This window comes from Benincasa hispida, chromosome 11 (genome assembly GCF_009727055.1).
Source record: "Benincasa hispida cultivar B227 chromosome 11, ASM972705v1, whole genome shotgun sequence".
In the NCBI taxonomy this organism is placed as follows: Eukaryota; Viridiplantae; Streptophyta; class Magnoliopsida; order Cucurbitales; family Cucurbitaceae; genus Benincasa; species Benincasa hispida.
Genome location: NC_052359.1, coordinates 57,236,252 through 57,254,966, shown reverse-complemented (window position 1 = coordinate 57,254,966; position 18,715 = coordinate 57,236,252). Strand labels below are relative to the sequence as shown.

General features: G+C 34.8%; 2 protein-coding genes across 6 annotated transcripts; both read right to left on the bottom strand.

Moving 5' to 3' along the window:
- Positions 1-82: 82 nt before the first annotated feature.
- On the bottom strand, positions 83-3,260 carry LOC120091098 (myosin-10). Its single transcript, XM_039048939.1, has 2 exons — positions 1,185-3,260; positions 83-557 (listed from the first exon to the last, which is right to left on the bottom strand). Exons 1-2 carry the CDS (start codon positions 1,941-1,943, stop codon positions 285-287), a joined length of 1,032 nt encoding a protein of 343 aa, XP_038904867.1. The 5' UTR covers positions 1,944-3,260; the 3' UTR covers positions 83-284.
- Positions 3,261-3,421: 161 nt separating this feature from the next.
- Positions 3,422-18,260, bottom strand: LOC120091097 (E3 ubiquitin-protein ligase UPL7). Of its 5 annotated transcripts, none has more exons than XM_039048935.1 (15): positions 17,852-18,260; positions 17,315-17,437; positions 16,835-17,075; positions 15,469-16,061; positions 13,972-14,970; positions 13,555-13,889; positions 9,044-9,322; positions 8,703-8,955; positions 7,487-7,657; positions 7,119-7,211; positions 6,113-6,220; positions 5,051-5,167; positions 4,719-4,808; positions 4,419-4,517; positions 3,422-3,801 (listed from the first exon to the last, which is right to left on the bottom strand). In XM_039048935.1, exons 1-14 carry the CDS (start codon positions 17,873-17,875, stop codon positions 4,434-4,436), a joined length of 3,510 nt encoding a protein of 1,169 aa, XP_038904863.1. In that variant the 5' UTR covers positions 17,876-18,260; the 3' UTR covers positions 3,422-3,801; positions 4,419-4,433. The 5 variants fall into 5 exon arrangements, 3 of the variants coding, with proteins under 3 accessions (XP_038904863.1, XP_038904864.1, XP_038904865.1); XM_039048936.1 differs by having other exon boundaries at positions 3,422-3,731; XM_039048937.1 differs by lacking the exon at positions 7,119-7,211.
- Between the last annotated feature and the right edge of the window lie 455 nt (positions 18,261-18,715).

Genomic DNA, 18,715 nt, shown 5'->3' with positions numbered 1-18,715 from the left:
GTATTATTCAAGTTCTAATATAGTTTCCAATTTCAATCATCACAATTGAAATGGGATTGTTTCTTCATCCAAGGAACAAAAATGGACTAATACAATGATAGTAGATAAACCAATTTTGTTACATAAGAATAATGGCTCACAGAATGTCATAATTCTGAAAATAATTCACATAAAATGGAGTGAAGTTACATTTCTACCCAAATACAAACTACTATGTGGATTAGCATTTATAGAATTTCCAGTTAAAGGTAATAATTAAGCAGCTAAACAGAAATTATTTCCTCTTATTCTGGTCTTATTTTTCTTTTCATTTTTTCATTTCCTCCAACACAGCTTATCCTTTGAAGAAGCTTTGGCCTTGTGGAGTTAGTTTTATCAGATGATGATTCATTTTGATCCAAAGCTTTGTGATTTCTCTCTCCTTCCTTAGGATTTTCTTTCTGGCCTTGCTGTTCTTGTTCTTGCTTTTTAAATACCTCAAATGCATCTTTCAACTGATTCAATTCAGTTGAAAGCTTGTTGAAATCCTCCATTGTTACTGATTTTTCTTCTTCAATCTGCAAGATTTAAGAAGCCTCGCGAGTTAATCAAATACCTGGTTAACGTATCGTCGAGGGTAGGATCAAAGTTCCGCATTGTTTAGAAGTGCAAATATTCGTATTCATTAAATACTAAATAAGAACAATGTTCCTTATACAAAAGGAAACGTCCTTGTACTTTAAACTTTGATTCATTGGTTCTATTCATTTTAGTCTCTATACTTTTAAAATGTCAATTCTACTCTATGTATTTTTGAAAAGTCACCATTTTAGTCTTTTATTTTCATGTTTTATCTCAATTTTAAGGGACCAAAGTGATCACTTTTTAAAAGTACACGGACTAAAATGAACAAAGTTGAAAATACAAGAATCAAAATGAATATTTTGAAAATATAGAGACAATAATGAATCAAAATTAAAAATACAGAGATAAAATGAACATTTTAAAAGAACAAAGACTAAAATGAATCAAAATCGAAAGTATATAAACGAAAGTAGTATTTAAACTTAAAATGAATCATAATAGTTTTATGAATCTTCTCCCTATAGAAATATTTATAAATTTTAGACGTGGGTTTTGATTCCCAATGATTTTTTTTTCAAGATAATGAATATTGAGTGCAGAAAAAAAGAAGAAGATGAAACCTTTGATGTGGATAAAGCTTTGTTCTTGTCCTCTTGCAATTGATCCATTTGCATTTTCAGCTCCTTCACTTCCTTCCCCAATTTCTCTATCATCCTCTTCTTTGTTTCCATTTCTTCATTGTTTCTCCAAAGTTGTGTTTTACTATCTTCGATCTTCAAATTCTTCTCTCTTATAATCTTTGATTGATCCTTCAATCTCTTCTTAAGTTTCTTTACTTCTCTCTCAAGTAACTTGTTTTCTGTTTTTTGACCTTCAAGTTGCTCTGAAACTCCCAAATATTCTGTTACCAAACTCTCAAACCTCTTGTTTTCTTCTTCCATTAACAAAATCTCTTTTTCCAAGAAATTTATATGAGCTATATCCAAAAGCAAAGTGTTCTTCAGCTCCACCAACAAAGCTTCTCTTTCTTTTAAATTTTGGTACCAAATGAACTGCCTCTCTATATCCAATTCTTTCCTTTCAAGATCTTCAACTCTGCCCTTTATGCTTAGAATCACTTCTTCAACATTGGGTTTTTCTCCCTCAGTTTCTAAAATTTCTTCTTCCTCGAAAGAAATTGAAGAAGAGTGATTATGGCTGTGAAAGTTCTCATTTTTCATGAGTTTTGATTTGGGTTTGAAGAGATTTAAGGAAGTTGGAAATGAACCTTTTGCCATCATTATAGCACATATTCCACCTGCTGCAGATATAGCTAGAGGAATGCCAACTTTTAAAAACATTGGCCCCAAATTATCCGTTTTCGAAGATGTATTCGCCATTGGAAAATCAGTTTGCTTGGTTGCCTCCGATGTCCTGTCGTTTTTTAAAAAAATAAAAGTCCTTCCTTTATTGGCCGATGTAGGCTATAGTAATTCGAATGCTCGACACCGTAACTCGTATATGTGGTTTAGTTTCTTGGACCATAGACTGCACCTTGTCACTATTGAATTGTTGTTTTGAAAATGAATGAAGAATCAAGACAATTTTGAGCTTTTCTTGATCAAAATGGCGTAAAAGATTCTTTACCAATCTGTTAATCCGGATTGTACTTTGCTTTTTTATGATTCCGTGGCTTTGAAACTTTCTTTTAAGGCTTGGGGAATTTCTTTGAGCTCAATTAACATTGGTTTGTTTCTATGGATGAAAGAAGTTTCCTGTTATTCTATTCTATTCTTACAAATTCAAACTTAGCATAACCTTTAGGACACTTGTTTTAATATGTTTGGGATGTTTATCTTTCTTTATTATAATAAATAAAATGAGGGTTTTAAAAAGTGGTAAAAAGATTAACAATGAACAAAAATTTTTTTTAGGGTATTGTATTTGTATAGAATTGCAGAGAAATGTGTTCCACTAATTAAAAGTAATAAATTTTGAGAGCGCATATGTTTCTTTAAAATGCTTATGTATAAACATTTCACCCTAAAACACTTCTTTCAAAAGGTATTACTAAACATCCTTTTTTAGAAATTTTTATTCACTTTATCCTCTCTTTTTTCTTTTCTTTTTTTCCCCTTCTCTTACACTGCCCAAATGATGCACACAGGAATTCATTGCTCTTTTACAATTTATGATATAAAACCAACCAATGGAAAGTGTTGATATTAGTACAACCAATGGAAACTTGACGTTAAATAAGACTATAAGAAATATTATTTATTATATAAAAGACATTGTCCTTTTTAAATTAGTTGCTTGACTTTTCTATGTTAGTTGCTTGGCTTAATGGACAAAGATACTGTACTCATACTTGATAATAGATAAAAGAATCTATTACCTTTCATGATGTCCAAGTTTTACTCTCCCACCCATATTATTTGTTGTACTAAAAAAAATAAGGTCCTTATTATATACCAATAACTCCCTGAAATAATTTAACTATTTTTCTAACATAATTATGATTATGATGGTGGCCTTGCACATGCAAAACAACCCTTTTTTAGTCAAGATCATGTTTCCTAACATAAACATTGACCAAATAATTAAATCATACATTCATTCCTATTGGATTGAAAGTTCAAGACCCACCACTGGCCCCAAAAGATATTATGCTAACTAATAGTATATTTGTTTGAAATGGATAAAATCTCACAAATCGGTTATATGTATTAACCAATTAAATTATGCTTGGATTGGAGAATAGAAACACGCTTTGATAGGCGAATTATGCATTTACGATACATAAAATAAACAATCTTGCAAATAGATATAGACAGGAGGTTGCAGAGCTTAACAAGATTGTAATAAAAAAAAATTATCACCTGAAGTTTGTGATGGATGAATCTGATCTCATATACTGTTTCTACAAAAGCTGTCACGAAATGCTCAAGAAAAACAAAAACAAGTCGAATCATTTAGGACTGGCAGTTCCACAGAAATTATTGTGTATATTTTTTCAAACGTTTCCTTACAACAAGATGAAACTGTGGCATTGCCTAAGATGGGATAAGATCAAAAAACAACCGCCTTTGATGTGACACAGACTAGTAAATAAGAACAATTATCACTCACATTGTGTACCGACTAGAAAATAATTAGATGTAAGTTTGGACCAATCAGCTGCATGCCTGCACAGAGTGAGGTGAGGAAGACAAAGAATGCATAATTGATGAGTTATGTTGTTCCAAGTCAGATTCACTGAAACCACAAGAAGAGGATCAAAATTGTTGGGCATATTTATAAAAACAATGATAGGATAAAGATATGTATTGAACTACAAATTCATTGAGAAGAAATTAAGGAAAAAATTATTGGATCTAATTCCTATGTAATCTCTACGTTTCATTTCGAAATGCCGATTTTTTATCCTCGACTTTTGTATTCAATTTTCTTTTAATTCTTAAAATTCAAAATGCTAAATTTTTACTCTGGATTCTGAATTTTATTCCTATTTGGTTTTTCAGATTTCAAGATTCGAGACCTAAGGACCAAATGAAAATTAAACTAAAATGTTTTAAAATCTAAGGATCAAATAGAAACTAAACTCAAAATTTAGGGACCAAAGAGTATTTTATCTTTTCCGAGATTATTTACAACCAGAATAACTACTCTCGCTGGTCACAATCTTGAATTATTTTAAGAACATGCATTATTCTTTAGCATAAATGTTGGTGAATGGGAGTGTCGCATGGCAGTACCAAAAAATTTTCCTGAGTGTAAAAATACAGTAATGGAAAGCCGAGTCTTCAAGTTGGTGGAAGAGTCACTGAGCAGTTTAAAGTGCAAACAAGGCTCAAATTTCAATTACTACATACCTGATGTCAGATACATCAAGAAAGTTCAAATCCTGAATTGGAATTGATCGCATAGAGAAGTTTTGATCTCAAAGTACTCGAACGTTTATATGTAGGAAGCTACGAAGGATGCAGATAGTTAGCAGTTAGAAAACAGATGAATTTAGGATATTACCAATGGCTAATCTACATTTGCGCAATTAATGGTCATATAGCCGGTAATGAGGTCTCGCTTTTTTTTTTTTTTTTTTTTTTTTGAGTAATTCAAACTTGTGTAATTGAAAATTTTGATTGCAGTGGATTCTATCCGTTTGTACATACCTTGAGAGTATTATAGCAAGTGGAAGCAGTTGGAAGCCGCTCGACATCCTGTCCTCCTATTGAAGCCCATATAGGTACATCACACGAAACCTACATGAGGTTAAATTTCCATCTCAGATCTTACAATAAATAATGCTTTCTATACACTCCAACCAGGTTTTTCTTTTCCTTCTTGTTTGTTGTGAAATTCCAACCAGCTCATTTAAAGTTGAGCAAGATGTCACACAGTTATGTTCATCTGTTCTTCCCTGGGGTTCAAAATGGTGCATAGAAGTCCTCTAAAGTACGAATTAAAGAAATGTTGCCAGACGCTAAAGATTGAAATTGCACACCTTATGAATGGTAAATGCTGGTTGCAGGTATTTGAATCCAAGTAATGGGGCTCGAGAACAACTGGTGACAAATTTAAGAAGCAAACAACGATCTTTTGGTTCAAATCCTTTAATAACCTGTACCATTTTCCCCAATCCCCAACCCAAGAAAAATTAACAAAAATGAAATAGAAGGCAAATAGGAAGGCAGCAGCACAGGGGGAAAAAAAACTTGGAAATTGCAACAGAAAAGACCATATGCTTCATACGAAACACATGATAACATGAATTTAAAATGATAATAAAAATACTTGCGTCAAATTTAATGAAACGGTGATGATATTACAATTTGAAGAATTGAATAGTGACCTTCTTCATTGATATACTAGAGCATCAGCAAGCAGTTATATAGTCTCTCAAAGTATAATAAAGATTGATTTTTCAACATTATTCTACCACCAGATCATAGAATTATCTAACTGTATACAACCACAACCCTTTCCAAAAACATATGCATGCGTTTTATCCGCAAGTTTGAAAGCCACAGAACGAGTGGACTGCATGTACACTATAAACGGACTGAAATAATTTATTTCATTGCAAGGAATAAGAGTTTTTTCCTTCCAAAAAATTCCTACGTTCATCCAGTTACAGCATAATTCCTAGATTTACAATTTTGTTGACAATGAGTATAGTTTTGAGGCAATAGATAAAAAATAATCTAGAAAGGAGTAGAAGTGGAGCTACAGAGAAAAATCAATATCCTTTCCCGTTCAGTGGGGCTCCTATGGTAAAAGAATTTATTTTCAAAAAAGAAAAGGGCATAGGCAGAGAGAGAGAGAGAGAAGGAACATTAATAAGTATCAAATTGGCCAAGTAGACATTATTTTTTTTAATTCTAAGTTAAGTTGCATCCACCAACCAGAAGCAGAACAATGCCACATAAGCACAAGGAAATATATCGCAACTTCCCTTTTTTTTTTTTTTTAGGAAAAGGAATTAAATCAGTAGAAAGCAATCTGAAAAGTAAAATATGTGAATGATAACGAAGCATTGCAGGTTAATCACTCTGCAAGTTTTTACCTCCCAGAAAATACTAATTGTTCGGCTGCCCTCTGTGTAACCACCTGTATATCGTGTATTCTTTCTCAAATCATTGACGTCAATATCATGGTTTCCACCTGAAAGCAACTAGAGAATGGCATTGATATTAAACAAACAAACCCCCCCCAAAAAAAAAGGATTTATTAAGTTTCCAATCAAACACACACACACACTAGTATAATGAAAATCAAAGCGTTTAACCAAAGTAGTAAGAAAAAGATTTAATAAGTTTCCAATCAAACAACGATGGTATTAAAAACAAACACACACACACACCAGGATGTAGGCCTTGATCCATCAAATCCACATCTTTTACCATTTATACTAACCTTTTCTTTCTCTCTTACTACTACTAAGAATTGTCAACTAACCAAATCAAGGACACTTTCACGGCCTATGCACTCATCCTTGCCTCTGTTTCTTTACCACTGATGTACTGCTTCACTTGCAATGAAGAAAGCATAAAGGATTGTTAGTTACTGACTGGTTAAGAGATACAGTCATGGGGGAGGATGTTTTCAGCCTTTCTACCAAAACTCTTGCAATGACTTTTATGTGTTCCACTCAGGGAGAAGGCTGCATTGTAATTTTTCATATGAACCAAGCAAATGTCAAGTTCCTTTAGGCATTTGTCACCATCGTTAAAATCAAACCTTGATACATCACAAAGATGTCATACTTGATGGTTCTATAAGGTTTTTCTTAATAGAAATTCCCCATGTCATACTGAAGACCAAGGACTCCCAAGACTTTTGACAGCGATCATCACATCATCTTTAAAAGGTCTTTCAAGTCCCTTATTAGCTTGAGTTGTGGGAGGCCCTCACGTATACATGTCCCCATCCCGATTTTCAAGGAATTAGTATTAGCTTTTATAGTTTAAGGAATCACATACATTGCTACAGTTTAAATGACAATAAGGAAGCAAAGTCCATAGTGAGAGAGTAAATAATGCACATCTATAATCAAGGGCATCAATCTATACCTGATTGAATTCACTTGCATTAAATAACTTCAACCAAGATGGTGATATAAGATCAGTTAAACCCCTATAAAACGCGTTTGAAAAAGGCAATATCTGCAATTTAACAGAGAATGAAGTCACAGACATAAATTTAAATCAAAAAAATTATCTTTGCAAAGCAGAAAAGAAAAATCACTGCTCAACTCTGTGAATAATTTATATTTCCTAAAGAAATCAGACCATTCACGGAAAATATTCAATTAATGAGGTTCACTTCTCTCATAAACTACACTACCATAACACAGGTTAGTTTCACATCTCTCAAAAGCAACCATGAATATGAATTATCACATAAAAAGGAATAGAGTGAATGATAGACAATTAATGACCTGTCGATTAAGTTTATAATCAGCAATGGCGTGAACATACTGCATCTTATTCTCATTTGTAACAGAAATATCCTTGCCACCATGTTTAAGCTCAATAACATGTCGTTTACCAAATGATTCTTCAGTTACAGTGAAATCCAGCGAGAGTTCTTTGACATCACCCTCGTAAGACTGTCAGAACAGGTCAAAACAATTGAAGTTTTTAAAATAATTGTCACAAAGATAATAATGCAACTTCATGCAGTTAATTAATCGTCGTGAACAGAAAGGATTTAGAGAATCAAAGAGGATAAAAATTGCTTGCACCCAAGGCTTAAAGACCAATCAACAACTGACATTATCTCACTTATTTATTGCCTAGCAAGTTTCCCCAGAAAAATTGGCATCGTCCAATTTAGTCATCTACATGCTCTTCTAACCTCCTATGCTGCTAAACAGATTAACCAACTTTGAACTAATGACCACTTGGTTGATCACTTTTCCTCCTTTTTTTTCCCCTGTCATGCCTAACCTTCAAAAGTAAATGGAAGTACAGTCAATGTGATGATGCTTCAAGTAGCTTCCCAGTCTGCCTGTCATCTAGTGAGGATTCACCCAAACCTGATGACTTGGGTATCAATCAGTTGGAATAAAGACCCGCATGTTAATTGCTTAGCCTTAAGTCTTAACCTAACTAAAGCATTAGATAATCAACTCATAAACTCATACAGGCATCAAATTTTAAAGAATGTCTTTGAGGCTACCTTTACACTATCATACGATTTAATCCATCTCACAAAATATTCTCATCTGTCAATTCCAGCCTACAGTAAACCATCGCACCACACTCCAGAAGAGGTCAAACATACAGAGTTGGACTACTTTTCCTCTTTTTTGGATATAATATTCCTCCAGGACCTCTTGTAAAAGATATACATATATTCATCCAAGACCATCTCAAGTCTCAACATCTATCTAACCAGGCTACTCATATTTTATTGTTTATTAGCACAAACTAGCATCATTCCTTTGCTAAAGCATATGCCCTTCATGTATCTTTCCATTATAATCATGTAAAAAATATTCAAACGTTCAACTTCAGAAAACATAATAATAATAATGATGATAAAAATACAAGAAAGTAAAGAAAGCATGTAATACTAATAAGTAGTCATTAGGGAACATCATATTGTACTATTGTAATTTTGGCTCGTCCTTGTGAGTATGTAGAATTTACCTTGACATACATGAGATTCCTGTAGAGCTCAGGATCAAGTGTTGATAGCTCATCAAGGAAGCTATATCGCCCTAAAAGCTTGTGGACAAAAACATGCGAAAATGAGTAGTCAAGCAAAATTCCTTCATAGAGAGCCTTTCCAACAACTCTACCTAGAAACTCGATCATCTGGATACCATTGTCGAGATATCGTGCAGATGCATTAGGGATAAGATGCCTGTCTGGAGTAGAGGTTTGAGAGAAAAGTCCATATCTAAAAGAAAAGGTAAACAAAATTACATAAACTATTGGAGACCAAGAAAGAAAGACCACAACGATTCTTGGTAGTTTGAGTAAATTACTCAGGCGAAAATGCTGCTTTGGCAATATCAGTCAAAAACTCTTTGGATAATCCACCACAGTCTTGGCCAGCCTCAGGAAGACCACATTCACTAACAAATGAAACATGGATAGCTGATTTCAGCCTTGACCCAAGAGAATTTAACTGTCTGAATCCATCTTCAACAACATGGCTACGACGAACTACAATTTCAAATGATCGTGAACCAGGACCACCAACTTCACCTGCCATTTTTCGGGAGACTTTGTCCATCTTGACAAACTCTCTGAACATTTCAACTCTGCCAGGAATAAAAAGAAAGGACATGAAAAGCCTTTGATAAGGCAAGACAAAATTTAAGACCTCTAAATGAAATTATAGGTGCTTAAGAGTTCCCATGAGCATCAGCTGCAGAAGCACATCACATTTTAGTCAAAGATATGAAGAAAGCTTTTGGAAAAATTACCTTTCTGGTCTATAAGTTTTTATGAATAGTTTTGTTTAGTACATAAACTTCCAAAATGTACTTTTATAACCTCTAAGTTTTCAAGCACAGATTTAAAAGGTTTCTCAGTTTTGAGAAATGGTTTAAAGGGTCTTCAGCATTAGTTTTTCCGTTTGCTATAGAGTAGTTTCTTTATTAGTTTTGATGTTTCCGTGGCATTTGAAATTTAAAAATAAAATAAATAATTTCACTCTCCCCCTTTCTTCCACTCTCTCTCCTCCCTACCTCCATTGTTTCCCCCCTCTTTCTTCCCATCTTCTTACAACAGAGTTGCCAAGGGGGAGTACCCAATCGGCCATCTATTTTCACCAAAGCTCGACATAGGCACTCAAAGTTGATTCCTCTGTAAACTTGACTTCTCAACCATTCAATTTCAAACGACATGTTGGCATTAAAAATAAATAAATAAATATTATTTTTTTTATAAGACAACTTTCGTTGAGAAAAAAATGAAAGCACACACGAGCAAACAAAAAACAAACCCACAAAAAAGGGAGATTCCCACTAACTCTAACCATACAAGATCAAGTCTAAAGGTAAACTACAAAAAGCCTTCAAAATCAAAGGCCAATAAGAAACATAAAAACAAACGAGAGACCAAATTTCTCCAACATCCCTCTCAACCCCCCTAAACATCCTACTATTCTTCCCACCCCACAACACCCAAAAAATATCGCAAACACTAGCAAGCCAGAGAAATAGGCCTCTCTCCTCAAAAAGCAGATTGAGGAGGAACTCCTCGATCATATCTCAGACAACTCTGTGATGAGCACACATTATACCAAACATTCGGAAAAACAAATCCCAAACAAAGCTCGTACACTCACAATGTCAAAAAATATGGTTCAGATCTTCCTCCACCTTCCGACAAAGAATACAACAGAAAAGCCCAACCATCAAAGGCATCTTTCTCAGTAGCCTATTCAACATACTAATACGGCCATGAAAAACCTGCAAGTGAAGAATCTTACCTTTCTAGAAACCTTAATTCTCCACAGCGACGAAAAGACAGACTCTCCCAGAGGAGAAGGGTTAATCAAAAACTGGAAAGAAGACTTACACGAGAACCCATCCAAAGGATTAGTCCAAACTCTCATATCTCTCCTCCCAAGACGAAAGGGGTGACTCTCAAGAAGAGAAAGGAGAGCCACCACGTCCATCATTTCCCTATCGGAAAAAGCACGACGGAACCCGAAGGAAAACATACAAGAGCTCCCTATCCACACAAGAAAATTAGACACAAAATGATTTTCAAATGAAGACAAATGATACAACCGGGGGAATAACCCACAGAGAGCTCTCCTCTATCCAGTGATCTTCCCAAAAATACGTCTCTTTCCCTTCCCGCACCACACATTGGACCCAAAGCACATAGCCTGGGAGCTCTCTCAAGATATCTTTCCAAGGATTCCGGTAGGTGTCTGTCCCTTTAATCCCATTATCCATCCACTCTAACTTCAATAATCATACACCATAGAGAATTGGGCTCAGCAGAAAAGCGCCACAACCATTTGGCTAAAAGGGCTTTGTTACGAATCCTTAGGTTCCCAAAGTTATAAAAAAAAAAAAAAAAAAAAGGAAGAAGAAGAAGAAGAAGAAGAAGAAGAAGAAAAAGAAAAGAAAAGAAAAAGAAAAAGAAAAACCACGAATCTTTAGTTTCCCCATTTCTAGACCCCCCAAGAAACCGGTTTCTCGATTACCTCCCATCTAATTAGGTGTGATCCATTAACTTTTCCTTCATCAACCCCTTCCCAAAGGAAGTCACACATCACTTATATTTTATCTTGAAAACTTAGTCTTACACTCCGGCCTTCATATCAAACGGAAAATGTAATGACATAGACCTTTAAACCTATTTCTGAAAACTCAAAACTCAATGATGAAAAGTGCATATTTTAAAACCTCATGGACCAAACGAATATACTTTTGAAAACCCAAGCACCAAAAAGATCATTTTTCCATAATTGTTTCTATGATATAATGGCTTTGGATGGAGGGAAATACTAAGTTTTCAAGATAAAATTTTATTGAGAAAGAAAAGGAAGAATAACTAATATTTCAGAGCCTACTAACAGAACCAAAGATAACATTAAACTAAAAAATTGTAAAATATAAGTGATGAGTGGAATTTATACCATCATCTAGATCATTTTTAATTAGTAATTAGCATTTAGATGGTTCATGCTTGCAAGCATGAGCATAGCTCAAATGGCATTAAGCTTGTACTATAGACCTCGAGGTCATAGTTCGATTCCCCACCCAACATATTGTCAAAAAAGATTTTCTTTTCGAATAAAGAAACATTTCATTGAATGAATGAAATAGAGAAAACCCTACATCAATAAGTGATTACAAAAGATCTCTTCGATTGAGGGGGAAAAAGTAAAAGGAGACCCAAATTTACACCAATTAAAAACATGAGTAAGAACTGAATAAACAAATCTACTTTGAGGACTCTGAAAAGTTGACCCTTACGTTCACCCCAAAGTGTCCAAAAGAACCCATGCACCATAGCCAACCAAATTGTCCACTTGGTACCACCAAAAGGATGCCCCACTAACAGAGATGCCAGGAGATCAAATATAAAATCAGGTAAGCAAAAGACCATCCATAAACTTCCAAAACAATATGCCAGAAACGCTTCGTGAGGCAAACATATGAGGTGAGGATTCGGAGTTTTGGCGACATACGGTGCACCAAGAAAGGGAAAGAAAAAAAAAGTTTCAGATTAATTGGAATATAATTTAAACTTTTCGGTCTTTTTCTTGGGAAAATAAGAAAATAGAAGCTTGGGCACCTTGGAAGTGCAAATTAAGGGTTGTAGATTATGAAGAAGAAGTTTGTTATCAATGAAATTTTTGGTTTCCTATAAAAAAAATGAAGAAGGAGATGAAGAGAGCAACAATCATCTTCCAAGAAAGTGTAATCGAACAAAGTATCTAAATATGAAAGATGTAAAAGTTTAGAATGGAGAAATAATAATAACGTCAAAACTACAAGTACTGAAAACAAAAAGAAGAATGCCATCGTGAAAAATAGTTTAAGAAATCCAGTAGGCATTAGAGAAAAAAAACTTGGTATTAAATACAATGCGCGTAACAGTCAATTACTATTACGTGGAGGTAAAACCAATTTCAATGACTAGTCAATTTCATCATAGTTTATGCATCCATGTCGTACAATCACTCTATCTATGCTCATATACACATATTCTTTCAAGTCAAGATATGAAAAGGGTGGGAAGCACACGGTTTGTGCAATATTTATAAGGAAATCAGATGAAGTAAGCTCTAAAAGCTCTCAACGCCCATGAAAAGTACTCCAAATGCTCAATATTAAGCCTTATACTCTTCCATCTAAGAAGCACGGACACTTTAGTTTGGCTAGCATGTCCGATACGGACACTTGGACACTCCAACACTTGTTGGACACGTATCGGACACTAGTTAGTGCAACAAATGTGTTAAACATGCATAGAACATTTGTTGAGTAGACTAAAAAGATACATATATGACAATAGTAATAAAATTTGTGTGATATATATCAAACTAATTTTTTAAGCATATAAATGCATTGATCCATTTACTTTGAATTTTCTTTTGGTATAAAAATGTATATTCTAATAAACGTGTCCTCATCGTGTCGTGTCCGTGTTGTGCCATGTCCGTGTCTCATGTCTGTATTTGTGCTTATTGAGTTCCACGTTAGGTAGCCAATGAAGGGAAAATAACATTTCCCATTCAAAGTCATGAATACGGTTTCCTTCTACGGGGATCACCCAAATGATGTTACACACGTCTTTGATGGTTTTGAAGATTCGTTAGAGTAAAAGTAACTAGGTCAAACAAGACAGGATTTTTCTTGTATGAAACAATAGGGGATAGGAAGATTGAAAATTATGGGGCAAGCGTTGTAAATTTAGATTGAAATATTAATTGAGCTGAGGAGGAGGCAAAACAAACAACGAGACTCGCAAAGCTGCTTGGAAAAAAGAAAATAATCATTTTAGTTAGAGGTTCGAGTCTCACCTTTCCTCAAATGGGAACACATGTGGTGTGGTAGTAATAATTGATCCTATACTTGGAACTGTTAAAGGATCATCTGCCCCTAAGTTGGCTGATAAAGCTTCGTGAGTTCTTGCAGCAACTGCAACAGGTGGTCTACTTGTTCTAGCAGGTGAAAGCCATAGCGGAGGAGGACAAAACTGATGTCTGCAATCCCTCTCATACATCAGATGCAAGCACCTGATTGCAGATTCCATAAGGTACGTGTTTTGCTGATCAGTACCATGGGACAAGCCATTATACACAAGCGTGTTAAGCATTGATGCAAGTTTCCTTTGCTGCTCCAGCCTGAATGGAACCTAATCCACATAATTAAGTTCACAAATAAAGCATCACACTTTGAGAAATTCTACAATGGAGGGTAAAGACGAAATATCTTGCCTGTTTTTCATAGAACTCTATGTCATCTAGAACTAACAGCAGATGAGCATAAGTGGCACTGAAAAGATAGAGCAGACATGACAAATCTTTTGAAATACCTTGTGGACCACAACTCAAAGATTTTATGTCCCACAAATCGCATAAGTTGTCATCCCCCTGTCTAGAACTAGATTGAACTTCAATTGGGTCCAAATGATCACTATCTGGTTGTGACTTGCTCGTGAACTTATGGAAGACAGTTACCCACCTACTACTTCCATCCTTACCGACTTGATTTTGCTTTTTGCCAAAAACTTCATCTTTTTTTTTACTTGATAGTTTACTTGAGCCAGGAAAGTGATCTTCAGCTTCATCAGCATCATTGGGGAAAAGGGAACTTTCTAAGACTCCCCACAAATCAACAAGAAATCCAGGAGTGAAAGATAACATATTAAGAATAGGTAACGATCCGACCGGGGGATTCAATAATGAAAATATTCTGAGCATATACATGTAGAAGTATGATATATCGAGCAGTTTCAAGCTTTTCATACATTCCATATTATTTGATTGTGCAGTGCTAACTTCTGAATAAACATCTGTATTTACTATTTTCAAAAGATCTGTGAGATGCCTCTGTTCACAAATAGGCCTAAGCATATCAATGAACGATGTGGTTATGGACATAGATGTCATTTCATTCTTGAGAACAGCTGCATCAGAGGGTTCATAAGAAGTTACATTGACGCTCTGGATATCTTGCTTCTCCTTTTTACCACATCCTGAATCCCCATTCAGAGCTAAAAAACTTTCTGCCAAAGTGACAACAACACGAACATACAACACATAGTCTAAACTCTGACTGAACCAACCAGAATCCCTTGCCTTAATTTCACTCCCTGCTACAAAACATATAATGTTAGCAAGAGCCCACCCAACCGCCGGAACAACCTTAGAACCACATTCAACTGATAACTGATCCAGATCAGACATTCCCAACAAAATTGTCTCTTTCTTGGCCTGCCATCAACTGCCACAATTTAATCAGCACCAGATAGAGATGTAGTAAATGTAAATCTCTTTGATAATAAGATGTAACAAAGGTTGATTTGTCGATAGAACATTATGATAAAATAACAATAACAATGATAATGATAATAATAATAAACTACTTTGCTTCTATACTAAAATTGAGCATTATACTTTTTTTTTTTTGTTCACAATCTAATTAAATTATTTAGATAGGTACTTGATCCTCAAGCAGTAATTTTGCAAAATCAAGAAATTGACCGCAGCTAAATTTACCATGAATTCGAAAAGAAATAATTCGTTTTATAACTATTTTTCTTAACTCCTAAAGTTTAGCAAGTAAAGTAATTAATAACTAACAGATCCATTATATACAAGAACCGCTGGACCTCATCAGCACAGCAGGCAGCACTATTCAGTTTGTGACTTTGTGTAGTAGTAAACTTAAATGATTACAATAATGATCTGTTCAACCTCAGTGGGCCTTACCAATAGAGTCCAGAAGCACGGTAGCAAAATAGATCGGTGCTTTACAGCTGGCACCAGAACTTGTGGCAGATGTTGAACAAGCCCAGGAATTGTGAGTAGGAACAAGCAAAACTGTTCAGCAACATGATGCCCTTCCCACGAAGTAGTACCAATTGTATCGAAAATCATTAAATGAAATGGTCGTAATGCTAAAGTTATAGCACTCACAGTAATAACTAATAAATCATTTGCCTGGATGGTACTGCTGGTCTGCGTAGACTGGAGGACACTCAATTTATACAAGTATTGCCTGACTGATATGTAAAGACCACTTTCAGATGTTCCCAGATAATGAACTAAATTCTTTAATGCTGCATCAGCAACAGCACGACTATTTTCATTAACACTCTTCCACCCATGAAGATCAGTTAAGACAACTATAAGCCGCATGGCTAAAGAGGTCGTAACAATAATTTCTTGCTCCTTCACTTGCAACTTGTCGAAATGCACAAGAATAAATAAGCATACGGAAATAAGCTTCTTTGATTGGTAAGTCCATATTCTTCTTTCTTCAGATGTACCAGTGGCCAAGGAGCAAAAGTTGTTCTTCGATTCTTGACAGGAAGATTGATTATAGCATGTTAAGTCCAAAATAGATGTATAACTTTGGGGGGACAAAAAGAAGACAAGGAATGCAAGGTAAATGACTGTACAAATGAGTCCTGCTAATGGAGATTTTATCAAGAATAGTTTCTGTATGGAGTGATTCTCTCTTTCTCTCGCATTTTTTTTTCACTTCACACCACACACTTATCAATTATAGCAAGCTTCCTAAAATCAGATTTGATATTGTGAGGATTACTGGTATTTGAGGACAAGGCTTCCACTTTAATTGTGTTTAGCATAAGTGCAAATAAAGTCTTCCTTGTGTTTAGCATAAGTGCAAATAAAGTCTTCCTTCAAAGGCATGTAGGCTTGTAACAAATGTGCCCAAGGAATCGAATGGTGTTTTTCCAGTTTATCTAATTGTGTGTTCTGAAAACTAACAAACCAAGTTAAACAACCATGATTAGTAAATACATATTTTCAACTATATTTATGTTGCACAGTTGGATGGAATTAGCACACTCACTACAAGTTTCCACTTTAAAGCTAGTATGTACCTAGAAGATAGACACCCAACAAACCCAGTATCCAATATCAGTTTGTGACTCAACTTGCAAAATTAAGAAATAATTCAAAATATTCTGCTGTTTCTGGCATAAATAGATTTATCAATTGGATTTTAAAAAGTGAGGGGAGAAACAAACAAACGTATTGGAAGTCTAAAGGGACATGTTAGTTACAGAGTAATAATAAATGGGTATAGGTGAACAGAATCGCATACCGGTAGAACTGATGCTTTCAAACAAGATTTTAAAGCAATTTTTCATACAGTCTGTATCTCTGGTCTTGATATTTTGAGGTCGTTTCAGTAAAGACGAGATAAAGAAGAGAAATGGTCTCAAAATATTACAGGCAATGAATGTGCCACCCTGTGCACCAGAATGACTATTCATCAAATCCTCCCATTCTACTTGAAGCTGCAAAGCAGCTATCTTAGTCACTCTGAAGCGCCTCCAAACTCTCTGCATCAATTGAGAAACAAGTTTGTCATTTCAAATTTTCAGAACGTGCTTTTGTTTCCAAGAGCTGAATAGATTTAAAGAATGGATATCATAATTCAATGACAGAAATATATGCACAATTATCAAATCCACAAACCATTCTCCATTGTATCTGCATCTTTAACTAATCAGTAGCTGTAGAACGTGCAAGATAAACTAGGAATAGCACTAGTAGACGGCTAGAAGCAAAAGTAATACACCTGAATAAAGAGAGCCGCAGCTGCCACTTTTCTTGCATATTGACGTTGCTCTCTCTCCTGGATAACCTTTTGAACAAGAGCATCCCTCGAAATTTCTTTTGCACTCGCTCCCCTCAAGGATACCTGAGAATGTCTCGTCAGGAACGTAAAGAGCTTGGAAGTTATCGAACTTCTTGATGGCTATTATATCCTTTTAGAATCAGTAATTTATTAGTCCCAAACAAGGAATACCATAGCAAACTAACCAAACTAGTCGCCGAGTTCCATATTAATCTCACGCTAACTGCTCGCAAATCAGAGTACGAAAAGAGATAGGTAGCTAATCCAAAGAAAATGTCCCAGTCAAATTCGGTATATAGTGGATGTAATTTAAGTTTCTACCATGATTAGAATTTCGTCTCAGTAATGATGAACGAATAACTACCAGCAGTGGAGAAGATCATCGTTGAAAAGTAAATTCATGGAATGGATGAATTTGTAACATTCTGGTAGCGGATTTTAAATTCGATCCAAAAGAGGGAGGGTGAGAGAGAGAACCTGATGCTTGGAACCTTTGTCCATGGACGTCTGACAATTGTTGGAACAGAGCTCAAATCCACATTCGCCTCACGTCAACGACGAGTTACTAAGCTAGTTATTGCGCTTACCAAATCCCATCCCAAGCAGCAACTTGAATTGGTATTTTCAAAGATCACAAAGCGATGGATCATCAAATACCAACGAAACTACTTTTAGATTACTGCTTTGCTATAAAGATTTCTGATCTGTTGCCGATGATGAAAAATCCGTCGCGAACTTGTTTCCTCGATGAGTGATCTCTTTACGTTTACGCCATACGGCATCTGCCACTTTTCCGACGGAAACGATACGCACCGGCGACAACTCCCGCGCCGGATATCCAATAGTTGGAGAAAATTTGTGCTTATCCAGAAAAGAACAAAAATGTAAAAGAAAAACATAGCTTATGAAGCTTACTTGCGTATTGGAATGACGTGGCGATCTTGGGTCAACTATTTATATTTTCAAATGTTTAATTTAAAAAATAAATCAAAAGAATTAGAAGGTTTTATAATCACTGTATTTTTCAACTATATTTTTATCTTTTTTAAAAAAATATATATATTTAAATAATAATAATTTTTTTAAAAAGATCATTTTAAATAATAAAATTGTTGAAAATATTTACAAATAATAGCAAATTATCACCGTTTATATGCGATAAGACTATAATAGACTACTATATGTATCTATCATGATAGACACATATAATAGTTGACACAGATAGTATCGTAGTCTATCGGTGAAATTTTGTTATATTGTAAATATTTTGGTTAATTTTTTTATATTTGAAAATAATATTTTTTAAAAAACAAAATTTTCTCAAGATAATCTAAAAGGGCC

Bases quoted from the DNA above. Each gene is read 5' to 3' on its own strand.
- LOC120091098 (XM_039048939.1), bottom strand. From the start codon at position 1,943: ATGGCGAATACATCTTCGAAAACGGATAATTTGGGGCCAATGTTTTTA. The intron at 558-1,184 runs GTTTCATCTTCT...TAAATCTTGCAG, and splicing joins AAGCTTTATCCACATCAAAG to ATTGAAGAAGAAAAATCAGT.
- LOC120091097 (XM_039048935.1), bottom strand. From the start codon at position 17,875: ATGGACAAAGGTTCCAAGCATCAG. The intron at 6,221-7,118 runs GTATAGATTGAT...GCCATTCTCTAG, and splicing joins ATGCAAGTGAATTCAATCAG to TTGCTTTCAGGTGGAAACCA. The intron at 4,809-5,050 runs GTGTGCAATTTC...AACCTCATGTAG, and splicing joins CAGCATTTACCATTCATAAG to GTTTCGTGTGATGTACCTAT.